This window comes from Saccopteryx bilineata, chromosome 7 (genome assembly GCF_036850765.1).
Source record: "Saccopteryx bilineata isolate mSacBil1 chromosome 7, mSacBil1_pri_phased_curated, whole genome shotgun sequence".
NCBI lineage: Eukaryota > Metazoa > Chordata > Mammalia > Chiroptera > Emballonuridae > Saccopteryx > Saccopteryx bilineata.
In genome coordinates, this window is record NC_089496.1 from 90,891,722 (window position 1) to 90,905,056 (window position 13,335).

General features: G+C 41.2%; 1 protein-coding gene across 1 annotated transcript in view; it reads right to left on the reverse strand.

The window, feature by feature from the left end:
• The window catches only part of PCGF6 (polycomb group ring finger 6), a 35,662-nt gene that overhangs the window by 8,046 nt on the left and 14,281 nt on the right, over positions 1-13,335 (reverse strand). The window contains exon 8 of the mRNA XM_066240024.1: positions 12,866-12,964. Coding sequence (XP_066096121.1) covers positions 12,866-12,964 — 99 coding nt within the window. The remainder of the gene's footprint in view (positions 1-12,865; positions 12,965-13,335) is intronic.

Here is a 13,335-nt window from a genome sequence, read left to right on the forward strand (position 1 = left end):
TATGTTATACTATGTACTTGACATGTCATCTCATCTAATCCTCATATTCCTCTGACCTAGGTATTATAACTCACATTTTACAGATAGGAATACTAAGAGGTGAAGGCATTAAACTGTCCTAAAGACACAAAGCTAGTAAGTAGCAAAATATAGATCTAAACTCAGGTCTGCCCCCATGTTATCTTTCCCTTTCTCCTTTGGGTATCTTTCTCCAAAGCCTTAAGTGCATATCTGGGGTCAGCAAACTTTCTGTAAATGGTTAGATAATAAATATTTTAGATGCTGTAGGGCATAGGATTTGTTATATCTATTCAATTCTGCCATTGTAGCATGAAAAGCTACAGTATGGCTGTATTCCAATAAAACTTTATGTGTAAAAACAGGCTACATTTGGCCCAGGGGTCATAATATGTCAACTCCTATGCGATCTCATAATGCATAATTTCCAATCAATAACAACTTTTGTGTTTTCTGCTTACCAGTTTTAAAATAGGCAGAGCAATACTTGTTTGTAAAATGACTTGAAAGCAATGATATGGCCCTAGCCAGCTGGCTCAGTGGTAGAGTGTTGGCCCAGCATGTGGATGTCCCGGGTTTGATTACTAGTCAGGACACACAGGAGAGGTGCCCATCTGCTTCTCCACCCGTCCTCCCTCTTGTTTCTCTCTCTTCCCCTCTTGCAACTGTGGCTGGATTGGAGCAAGTTGGTGCAGGGTGCTGAGGAGGGCTCCATGGCCTCTGCCTCAGGCATCAAGAAGAGCTCAGTTGCTGAGCAACGAAGCAGTGCCCAGATGGGTGGAACATCGCCCCCTAGTGGGCTTACTGGGTGGATCCTGATTGGGGCCCATGAAGGGGTTTGTCTCTGCCTCCCCTCCTCTCACTGAATAAAAAAAAAAAAGAAAGAAATGATAGGCCCTGGCCATTTGGCTCAGTGGTAGAGCGTCAGCCCAGCGTGTGGAAGTCCCGGGTTTGATTCCCAGCCAGGGCACAAAGGAGAGACGCCCATCTCCTTCTCCACTCTTCCTCCTCTTCTTCTTCCTCTCTGTCTCTCTCTTCCCCTTCCACAGCCAAGGCAGGTGCCAAGGATGGCTCCATGGCCTTTACCTCAGGCACTAAAAAAATGGCTCTGGTTGCAATGGAACAATGGCCTAGATAGGCAGAGCATCACCCTCTGGTGGGCTTGCCGGGTGGATCCCGATCAGGCACATGCGGGAGTCTGTCTCTCTGCCTCCCTGCTTCTCACTTCAGAAAAAGACAAAAAAAAAAAAAAAAAAAAAAAAGAAAAGAGGGAAGCAATGATAGATCTTAACACAGATCCATGAAAAATCAAAGAATTTGGAAACTATCATGATATTAATATTTATTAAGTAGTCAACAACGCAGAGACCATTGCTCTTAGGGGGCTTCACCACATGGTATACATTTATGGTTTGTTTACTATATTTTTCTTTTCCACTTAATCTTAACCCCCACCAAAGGTTGGCCAATTACTAACAGTTAGATATGCACGGTCCTAGATGCTATGTGTGCATGTGGGTTTGTTTTTATAAAAATGGTATAATACCACATATTATTGCTCTACAAATATTCTTTATTTAAAAATAAAAAAAAAACCTTAATATACTATGAACATCTTTTGGAGTACATAGTTAGCTTTCTTTCTCTTTAATAGCTGCATAGTGTTCCACTGTATGAATCCATCATAATTTACATATCCATTTTCCTGATAAACATTTAAATTGCTTCCAATTTAAATGCTGATTTAAAAAAAGATACTTGACTATAAATATTTCATAAACAGACTTCATTCAAACAGATTCTCATCTCTGAGGGTTCCACAAACATGACTCACATATTTGGTAATTCGCTAGGACTGAGAGAACTCGGCATGATCAGTTTTAATTTATCATAGCGACACAGCAAAGATACACAACCAGATGAACAGTGGGGAAATGTAGGCAGCATCTGGAGAAATTCACACACTCTTCCCTCCTGGTCCAGGAGAAGATATACCCTATGCTCTCCTTTCCCAGTTCAGAGGAGACATACCCTGACTACTCCTTTCTCTATAGGGGAAATGCAGCCAATTTATGCAATGTTATTGCCCAGGAAAGCCAATTTGAGGCTCAGAGGTTAGGGTTTTTACTGAGGTCTGGTCATGTTGGCATTCTCTGCCTAGCAACTACCAAATTCCAAACTCCCAAAAGAAAAGCAGGTATCATCACAGAGCCATTGTTTATACAGTCAGGCACAATGAAACACCCTTATCAGTTAGGGAACTTTTCATATTAGTGTAGAGAACTTTTTGCAAATCAAGTTCCTAGATGCTAGACAAGGGCTAACCTTGTAAGCAGGCCCTTCTAAAGACAGCAGCCTCAGGTTTGCTTTGCTAACTCTTTTCTGTACAACTTGCCTATCCTCCAGAGTATCAAGTCTTAGGTAGAAAGATTAACTATAATATTTCTGAATATAACCTGAAGGTAGCCTTCTTTTTAAAATTTCTTTTAAACATTAGGCATTTAAAAATATTAATTTAGGCCCTGGCTGGTTGGCTCAGTGGTAGAGCATCAGCCCAGTGTGTGGATGTCCTGGGTTTGATTCCTGGTCAGGGCATACTGGAGAAGCGCCCATCTGCTTCTATACCCCTCCCCCTCACTTCTCTCTCTCTCTGTTCCCCTCCCACAGGCATGGCTCAGTTGGAGCAAGATGGCCGTGGGCACCAAGAATGGCTTCGTGGACTGCCTCAGGAGCTAAATAAAATAACTCGGTTGCCAAGCAATGGAGCAAGAGCCCCAGATGGCCAGAGCATTGCCCAGTAGGGGGCTTGCTGATCAGATCTCAGTTGGAGCACATGTGGATTCTGTCTCTCTGCCTCCCCGCTTCTCACTTAAGAAAAAAAAAAAAATTTTGCCTGACCAGGTGGTGGCGCAGTGGATAGAGCGTCGGACTGGGATGCGGAAGGACCCAGGTTCGAGACCCCGAGGTCGCCAGCTTGAGCGCGGGCTCATCTGGCTTGAGCAAAGAGCTCACCAGCTTGGACCCAAGGTCGCTGGCTCCAGCAGGGGGTTACTGAGTCTGCTGAAGGCCCACGGTCAAGGCACATGTGAGAAAGCAATCAATGAACAACTAAGAAGTCGCAACGCGCAACGAGAAACTGATGATTGATGCTTCTCATCTCTCTCCATTCCTGTCTGTCTGTCCCTGTCTATCTCTGCCTCTAAAAAAAAAAAATTTTAGATAAAGATGAAAGAGAAAAAAATCATTTTAGGCAAAAAGAGGGAAAGAGAGAACATCAATTTTTTGTTCCACTGATTTATGCATTCATTGATTGATTCTTATATGCCTTGACCCTGGATCAAACCCACACCTTGGCATATCAGGACAATGTTTTAACCAACTGAGCTACCCAGACAGGGCTGAAAGCAACCTTTGAGTGTGTGTGTGTGTCTGTGTGTGTGACAGAGACAGAGAGAGACGGAGAGGGGGACAGATAGGAAGGGAGAGAGATGAGAGCATCAATTCTTTGTTGTGGCACTTTAGTTGTTCATTGATTGCTTTCTCATATGTGCCTTGACCAAGGGGCTCCAGCAGACTGAGTGACCCCTTGCTCAAGCCAGCAACCTTGGACTCAAGCTGGCGAGCCCTTCTTCAAACCAGAAAAACCCGCACTCAAGCTGGTAATCTCAGGGTTTCGAAACTGGGTCCTCCATGTCCTAGTCCGATGCTCAATCCACTGCACCACCGCCTGGTCAGGCTGCAGGTAGTCTTAAGGAGGAAAGAAACCCCCTCTCCCTTTTTTTTAAAAGCAAGATCACATTAGAACTTCCAAGACAAGATTTTAACCAAATGAGCCAGTTGCTCATTCTTCTTTGTTCATATATACTCTTTTGTTTCTTCTGTCAGGGAAATTCCTAACTATTTTTCAAATCCATTCTTTCATCCCTTCAGAGTTAAATCATATATTCTGTGCTGTTGTTGCACTTATCATATCCTATTGTCATCCAGTTGTTCATTTGCATATCTTTACCACACAACTCTCAGTCTCCTGATGGGTTAATTTTCTGTCTCATTTTTGTACTCCTTAAGACCAAGTACATAGATGCTCAATTTAGTATCAATAGAAAATAAGATGAATGGTAGGAATATAGTATTTGATATATTAAAGTCTCTTTAAAAAATGACTTGGAAACAACTTAATAGTGTTATGGTCTGACTAAATAAGAAAAAAAGAAACTATCTTTTTAAAATTTAATTTTATTCAGACAATTTTAACAGGGTGACATTGATCAATTAGAGTACAGATTCAGAGAAAACATCTCCAGATTATTTTGACATTTGATTATGTTGTATACCTATCACCCAAAGTCAAATTGTCCTCCGTCACCTTTTATTTGGTTTTCATTATGCCCCTCCCCTCCCCCCACTCCTCACTCTTCTCCTTCCCCCTCCCCGTGGTAACCACTGCACTCTTATCTATGTCCATGGTCTCAATTTTGTTTCCCACCTATGTATGAAACCATACAGTTCCTAGTTTTTTTCTGATTTACTTATTTCACTCAGTATAATGTTATCAAGATCCATCCATGTTGTTGTAAAATGATACTGTCATAATTTCTTATGGCTGAGTAGTATTCCATAGTATATATGTACATCTTCTTTATCTAATCTTCTATTGAAGGGCTTTTTGGTTGTTTCCATGTCTTGGCCACTGTGAACAATGCTGCAATGAACATGGGATGCATGTATCTTTACGTACCAATGTTTTTGAGTTTGGGGGTATATACCCAGTAGAGGGATTGCTGGGTCATATGGTAGTTCTCTTCTTAATTTTTTGAGGAACCACCATACTTTCTTCCATAATGGTTGTACTACTTTACATTCCCACCAACAGTGAATGACGGTTCCTTTTTCTCCTTAGCCTCTCCAACACTTGTTATTACCTGTCTTGTTGATAATAGCTAATCTAACAGGTGTGAGGTGGTATCTCATTGTAGTTTTGATTTGCATTTCTCTAGTAGCTAGAGAAGATGAGCATCTTTTCATATATCGGCCATTTGTATTTCTTCTTGGAGAAGTGTCTGTTCATGTCCTCTTCCCATTTTTTTATTGAATTATTTCCTTGTTTGTTGTTGAGTTTTGTGAGTTCTTTGTACATTTTGGATATTAGGCCCTTATCTGAGCTGTTGTTTGAAAGTATCATCTCCCATTTAGTTGGCTGTTTTGTTGCCAGTTTCTTTTGCTGTGTGAAAGCTTCTTAATCTGATGTAGTCCCATTCATTTATCTTTGCCTTCATTTCCCTTGCCTTTGGAGTCAAATTCATAAAATGTTCTTTATGGCCAAGGTCCATGAGTTTAGTACCTATGTTTCCTTCTATGTAATTTGGTTCATATCTTATATTTAGGTCTTTGATCCATTTTGAATTAATTTTGGTACAAGGAGACAAACTGTAATCGAGTTTCATTCTTTTGCACGTGACTCTCGTTTTCCCAGCACCATTTATTGAAGAGGCTTTCTTTTCTCCATTGTGTTTTTTTTACTCCTTTATCAAAGATGATTTGACCATATATATGTGGTTTTATTTCTGGGCTCTCTATTCTGTTCCATTTTCTGCCAATACCATGCTGTTTTGATTATTGTGGCTCTGTAATATTTGAAGCCAGGTATTGTAATGCCTCCAACTTAACTCTTTCTCCTTAGGATTACTTTGGCTATTCAAGGTTTTTTATAGTTCCATATAAACCTGATTTTTTGTTCCATTTTTTAAAAAAATGACATGAAATTTTTTTTTTGTATTTTTCTGAAGCTGGAAACGGGGAGAGACAGTCAGACAGACTCCCGCATGTGCCCGACCAGGATCCAACCAGCATGCCCACCAGGGGCGACGCTCTGCCCACCAGGGGGCGATGCTCTGCCCCTCCGGGCGTCGCTCTATTGCGACCAGAGCCACTCTAGCACCTGAGGCAGAGGCCGAGGAGCCATCCCCAGCGCCCGGGCCATCTTTGCTCCAATGGAGTCTTGGCTATGGGAGGGGAAGAGAGAGACAGAGAGGAAGGGGGGGTGGAGAAGCAAATGGGCGCCTCTCCTATATGCCCTGGCCGGGAATCGAACCTGGGTCCCCCGCACGCCAGGCCGACATTCTACCGCTGAGCCAACCGGCCAGGGCCATGACATGAAATTTTGATGGGAATTGCATTAAATTTGTATATTGCTTTGGGTAATATGGTCATTTTAACTATATTTATTTTTCCTATCCAAGAACAAGGAATATTTCTCCATTTCATTGTATTTTTTTCAATTTTCTTTAACAATGCTTTGTAGTTTTCATTATATAGGTCTTTTACCTTTTTTGTTATGTGTATTCCTAGGTATTTTTTTGTTGTTGTTGCAACCATAAAAGGGATTTTTTTTTTTGTATTTTTCTGAAGTTGGAAACGGGGAGGCAGTCAGACAGACTCCTGCATGTGTCTGACCGGGATCCACCCGGCATGCCCACCAGGAGGTGATGCTCTGCCCATCTGGGGCATTGCTCTGTTGCAACCAGAGCCATTCTAGCGCCTGAGGCAAAGGCCATAGAGCCATCCTCAGTCCCTGGGCCAACCTTGCTCCAATGGAGCCTTGGCTGCGGGAGGGGAAGAGACAGAGAGGAAGGAGAAGGGGAGGGGTGGAGAAACAGATGGGTGCTTCTCCTGTGTGCCCTGGCCGGGAATCAAACCCGGGACTCCTGCACACCAGGCCGACGCTCTACCACTGAGCCAACCAGCCAGGGTGGGATTATTTTTTTTAGTTCATTTTCTGAAGTTTCATTGTTGGCATATAAAAAGGCAATAGATTTCTGTATAATATTGTATCCTGTGATCTTACTGTATTGGTTAATTGTTTCTAATAGTCTTTTTGTGGAGTCCTAGGGGATTTCTATGTACAGGATCATATCATCTGCAAAAAGTGAAACCTTTACTTTTTCTTTCCCAATATGAATGCCTTTTATTTCTTTCTCTTGTCTGATTGCTCTGGCTAGAACTTCCAGCACTACGTTGAATAAGAGTGGATAGAGTGGGCAGCCTTGTCTTATTCCTGATTTTAGAGAAAATGTTTTGTTTTTTGCCATTTAATACAATGTTAGCTGATGGTTTGTCATAAATGGCCTATATTATGTTGAGATATTTTCCTTCTATACCCATTTTGTTGAGTGTTTTAAACATAAAATGATGTTGTATTTTATCGAATGCCTTTTCTGCATGTATTGATAGTATCGTATGGTTTTTTTGTTGTTGATATGGTGTATTATGTTAATTGTTTTACATATGTTGAATCAGCCCCCTGTAATTCAGGGATGAATCCCACTTGATCATGATGAATTATTTTCTTAATGTGTTGTTGTAATTGATTTGCTAGTATTTTGTTTAGGATTTTAGCATCTGTATTCATTAGAGATATTGGTCTGTAGTTTTCTTTTTTTGTATTGTCCTTGCCAGGTTTTGGTATGAGGGTTATGTTGGCCTCATAAAATGTGTTTGGAAGTATTGCTTCTTCAATTTTTTGGAAGACTTTGAGTAGAACAGGAACCAAACCTTCTTTGAATGTTTGATAGAATTCACTAGTATAGCCATCTGGCCCTGGACTTTTATTTTTTGGGAGGTTTTTGATAGTTGTTTCTATTTCCTCCCTGCTAATGGGTCTGGTTAGGATATCTACTTCTTTGTGACTCAGTCTAGGAAGATTATATTGTTTTAGGAATTTATCTATTTCTCCTATATTGTTAAATTTGGTGGCATATAGTTTTTCATAGTATTCTACGATAATTCTTTGTATATCTATAATATCTGTGGTGATTTCTCCTCTTTCATTTTGGATTTTGTTTATATGAATCCTTTCTCTTTTTTCCTTAGTGAGTCTTGACAAGGTTTTGTCAATTTTGTTGATCTTCTCAAAGAACCAGCTCCTTGTTTTATTGATTTTTTCTATAGTTTTTCTGTTCTCTATTTCATTTATTTATGCTCTGATTTTTATTATTTCCTTTCTTCTGCTGGTTTTGGGTTGCCTTTATTCTTCTTTATCTAGTTTCTTAAGATGTGATGTTAAGTAGAAGAAACTATCTTTTACGATGAAATTAACTATGGTAGAGTTAACAACAAAATCTAATATCACATCTTTTTTTTTAAAGATTATTTTATTGATTGATTTTAGATAGAAGACAGAGAGAGAGAAAGGATGGAGGGGGGCAAGTCATTAACTTGCTTCTCATATGTGCCTTGACCAGGTAATCCCAGGGGTTTGAACTGGTGACCTTAGCATTCCAGGTCGATGCTTTTTCCACAGCACCACCACAGGTCAGGCTAATATCATATCTTTTATATAAAGAATTTTTAGTAGTTAATTTGATATATATTTTCTAAATCTTATTTCATAAAAACAAATAAAATCTGAAGATCAATGTATCTACAAAAGAATACAATACAGGAGTAACAAAAAAACAAAATATATTAAGATATCAATGAGGCTGACTGGTGGCGATGCAGTGGATAGAGCATCAACCTGGGATGCTGACGTCCCTGGTTTGAAACCCCAAGGTCGCTGGCTTGAGCCTGGCATTGCAGGCTTGAGTATGGGCTTATTAACATGATCCCATTGTCACTGGCTTGAGCCCAAAGTTAGTGGCTTAAGCAAGGGGTCAATGGCTTGGTTGGAGCCCCCCAGTCAAGGCACATATGAGAAGCAATCAATGAACAACTAAAGTGATGCAAATATGAATTGATGCTTCTCATCTGTCTCCCTTCCTGCATGTTTGTCTGTCTTTATCACCAAAAAAAAAAAAGGACACCAATGAGTTCAAAACACCACAAAATCAACCAGGGTAATTCACAGACACTGGGATTTCTATGTGAAAAAAATTAATTCAGGTAATTATATTGATTTCTGATTTCGAATTAACTTAAATCTTTTTTAAGAACAAACAATCTGTATTTTTATGTTTCAACACTGTCTTTTTTACTTTCATCTGCTATAAATAACTTTAAAAGGTATTTTATCACTTAACAGTCTTCTAGTAGTCAGTCATTCCTGATAGTATTATAAATAACCGTATATGAATGTCACAGTCCTGTAAACAAAGCACACATTTCCTATCTGGTACCAACTAGTTTAAAGAAGGTCAGAATAGCAGACTCAAGTGCCAAGAATTTTATTTTGATTAACGGTTAACTAACTCAATGTTTTGCTCAAAACAGAAGTAACTCTTTTTACTTTCTCTTGTATTTAGAAGGTGAATCATTTTAAAATTTATTTTTATTTTAAAATTATTTGTATTGCCTGACCGGGCGGTGGCACAGTGGATAGAGCGTCGGACTGGGTGCAGAAGACCCAGGTTCGAGACGCCAAGGTCACCAGCTTAAGCAAGGGCTCATCTGGTTTGAGCAAAAGCTCACCAGCTTGAGCCCAAGGTCGCTGGCGCAAGCAAGGGGTTACTCGGTCTGCTGAAGGCCCGCGGTCAAGGCACATATGAGAAAGCAATCAACGAACAATTAAGGTATTGCAATGTGCAACGAAAAAACTAATGATTGATGCTTCTCATCTCTCTTCGTTCCTGTCTGTCTGTCCCTGTCTATCTATCTTTCTGACTCTGTCTCTGTAAAAAAAAAAAAAAAAAATTATTTTTATTTATTATATTTATTTTAGAGAAGAGAAACAGAGAGAGAAAGAGACAGAGAGAGAGAGATAAAAGGTAGGGAGGAGCAGGAAGTATCAACTGCCATATGTGCCTTGACTGGGCAAGCCCAGGGTTTTGAACCAGCGACCTTAGCGTTCCAGGTCGATCCTTGATCCACTGCACCACCACAGGTCAGACAAGGTGAATCATTTTAGACACAAATTAACAGGTCAGCAGATTTGATAATTCTCTTTTCTATTTTTTTTTTTTTTCTGAAGCTGGAAACAGGGAGAGACAGTCAGACAGACTCCCGCATGCGCCCGACCGGGATCCACCCGGCATGCCCACCATGGGGCGACGCTCTGCCCACCAGGGGGCGATGCTCTGCCCATCCCGGGCGTCGCCATGTTGCGACCAGAGCCACTCCAGTGCCTGGGACAGAGGCCACAGAGCCATCCCCAGCGCCCGGGCCATCCTCGCTCCAATGGAGCCCCGGCTGCAGGAGGGGAAGAGAGAGACAGAGAGGAAAGCGAGGTGGAGGGGTGGAGAAGCAAATGGGTGCTTCTCCTATGTGCCCTGGCCGGGAATCGAACCCGGGTCCTCCGCACGCCAGGCCGACGCTCTATCGCTGAGCCAACCAGCCAGGGCCTCTATTTTTTATTTATTTATTTATTTATTTATATATTTTTTTATTTTGTATTTTTCTGAAGTTGGAAACGGGGAGGCAGTCAGACAGACTCCTGCATGCGCCCGGCTGGGATCCACCCTGCATGCCCACCAGGGGGTGATACTCTGCCCATCTGGGGCATTGCTCTGTTGCATCCAGAGCCATTCTAGCACCTGAGGCAGAGGCCACAGAGCCATCCTCAGCGCCCGGGCCAACTTTGCTCCAATGGAGCCTCGGCTGCAGGAGGGGAAGAGAGAGACAGAGAGGAAGGAGAGGGAAAGGGGTAGAGAAGCAGATGGGTGCTTCTCCTGTGTGCCCTGGCCGGGAATCGAACCTGGGACTCCTGCATGCCAGGCCGATGCTCTACCACTGAGCCAACCGGCCAGGACCTGTTCTATTATTTTAACATTTTGGTGGAATAGTAATTTATCAATGTTATTAGCTATACAGTATCCAAATAGGCCAAAAATATTTACCTAGAGAGCCAGGTGTTGACCAAGAAAATTAAAAGTTGAAACAAATATTTTTAATCATTTTATTTCAAAATGCTAAAAGCCTTAAATTCTATGATAAGAGGAAAAAATAAACCCACACTTTTATACACAATAAAACCAATTTACAGCTCTGGCTACCAAATTTCTTAAAACATCAAATGTGAAACTTAAAATAGTAATTGTGCTCTGATTAATATCCAGCCAGAGGACATAATCTATATCCTAGAAAACGCCCTTTTGGATGCTACTTTAGTTATTCTACACACTAGATTTAATTCTTGCAACTTCAGCTTTTAGAAATAATAAACTGTTAATGGGATTACTCACAGTTCTTTGTCCAGGAGTCTCTAAACAGCTATTTCTAATCAAATAACAAGAATAACCTGACATATGTTATAGCTACAAGGTGATAGTCATTTCTACTTTTCAGATGCCATGAGACACAGCCAGCATTATGTTAAGCTCAGTAAGAGAAGTCACATTTCATTGGTTTTAATAGATATTTACTATATATTTAATACCAGTAAATACTGGCATTAAAAACATCAGCAAAATTTCAGCCAGCTTTAAAATATTAACTTACTATACAGCAAATAGGTATTTTAAATAAAAATTGTTTTATAAAATTTTACAAATGAAGAACAAAAACCCCTTTTAAATTGGACTAATTTAAAAGCAAAAATAGTCCTGGCTGGATAGCTCAGTTAGCTAGAGCATCATTCAGAAATGCAGATGTTGCCAGTTCTATTACCAGTCAGGGCACATATAGGAACAGATCAATGTTTCTGTCTCTCTCTCCATTCCTCTCACTAAAATCAATAAAAACTTTTTTTTTTCCTGTATTTTTCTGAAGCCGGAAACGGGGAGAGACAGTCAGACAGACTCCCGCATGCGCCCGACCGGGATCCACCCGGCACGCCCACCAGGGGGCGACGCTCTGCCCACCAGGGGGCGATACTCTGCCCCTCCGGGGCGTCACTCTGTTGCGACCAGAGCCATTCTAGCGCCTGGGGCAGAGGCCAAGGAGCCATCCCCAGCGCCCGGGGCCATCTTTGCTCCAATGGAGCCTCGTTGCGGGGAGGAGAAGAGAGAGACAGAGAGGAGGGAGAGGGGGAGGGGTGGAGAATCAGATGGGCGCTTCTCCTGTGTGCCCTGGCCGGGAATCAAACCTGGGACCCCTTGCACGCCAGGCCGACGCTCTACTACTGAGCCAACCAGCCAGGGCCAATAAAAACTTTTTTAAAAAAGCAAAAATATATAAATGTGCATTTTTACTGGCTCACATCACTAGACCTATGAGTATATTTATACTTTATGTTAAAAAATACATGGGTATAGCGGTTTTCATCTTAAAACAATGACAAAATTATATAGCTAGAATTAGAGTTTTTTTTTTTCCAGTCTTTAAAACTAATAGGTACTAGGGCCCTAGCCGGTTGGCTCAGTGGTAGAGCGTCGGCCTGGCGTGCAGGGGTCCTGGGTTCGATTCCCGGCCAGGGCACACAGGAGAAGCGTCCATCTGCTTCTCCACCCCTCTCCCTCTCCCTCCTCGCTGTCTCTCTCTTCCCCTCCCGCAGCGAGGCTCCATTGGAGCAAAGATGGCCCGGGCGCTGGGGATGGCTCCTTGGCCTCTGCCCCAGGCGCTAGAGTGGCTCTGGTCGCGACAGAGCGACGCCCCCTGGTGGGCAGAGCGTTGCCCCTGGTGGGCGTGCCGGGTGGATCCCCGGGCGCATGCGGGAGTCTGTCTGACTGTCTCTCCCGTTTCCAGCTTCGGAAAAATACAAAAAAACCCACAAAAAACTAATAGGTTCTATATTAGTTATTTTACTCTTCTAGGTGTCTTGGTAGATAGATGGTCATCAATGGTATGAGAAACAGTAAGTCAAATATGATTGAAGTTGGGGTAGAAATCACTGTGTACTAATTCTAATTAGCATATACAACATTTACAATACTGTAAGACAAAAGCCACTGCATGAAATCCTAGACACAATTCTTTCTTAAATATGCCAAAGGTAACCTCACTACTTTACCTGTCCTTTTACACATATGTACTCTACCTGACAAGCTGGATCAAGATCCATTTTTCTTCTGAGAAATTTTTCTACATGTCCAATAGTTGCTTCTCCTGAGACTCGGACAAACTTCTTTTCCAATGGCTGCAAATGAATATTTTCAGATTAAATATACAAAAAATGTATAAACTCTAAAGAAAAAGTTAGAGCAAAGACTCAACAGATTTATCAAGAAGTTACTATAAAATATTAGTTTAGCTATCAAAGAAAAAAATTTTCTGCTTAGCATCCCCTCTCTAAAAAGCATGTTAATAATTTTTAATAAAATAAGGCTTATTGGTTCATTTTACAACCTCATCAAAAATAATAACTAAGTAAAATTTATTGAAAGAGAGAGAATACCCAAAATTAAATGTCTAAATCCTGTTTTTTTCAACAAAAAAACTCTAAGGAAAAATAGATGGAGGAACTGCTATACTAAAAAAAGAGAAAAGAAAAAAAAAGGGCTATAAATA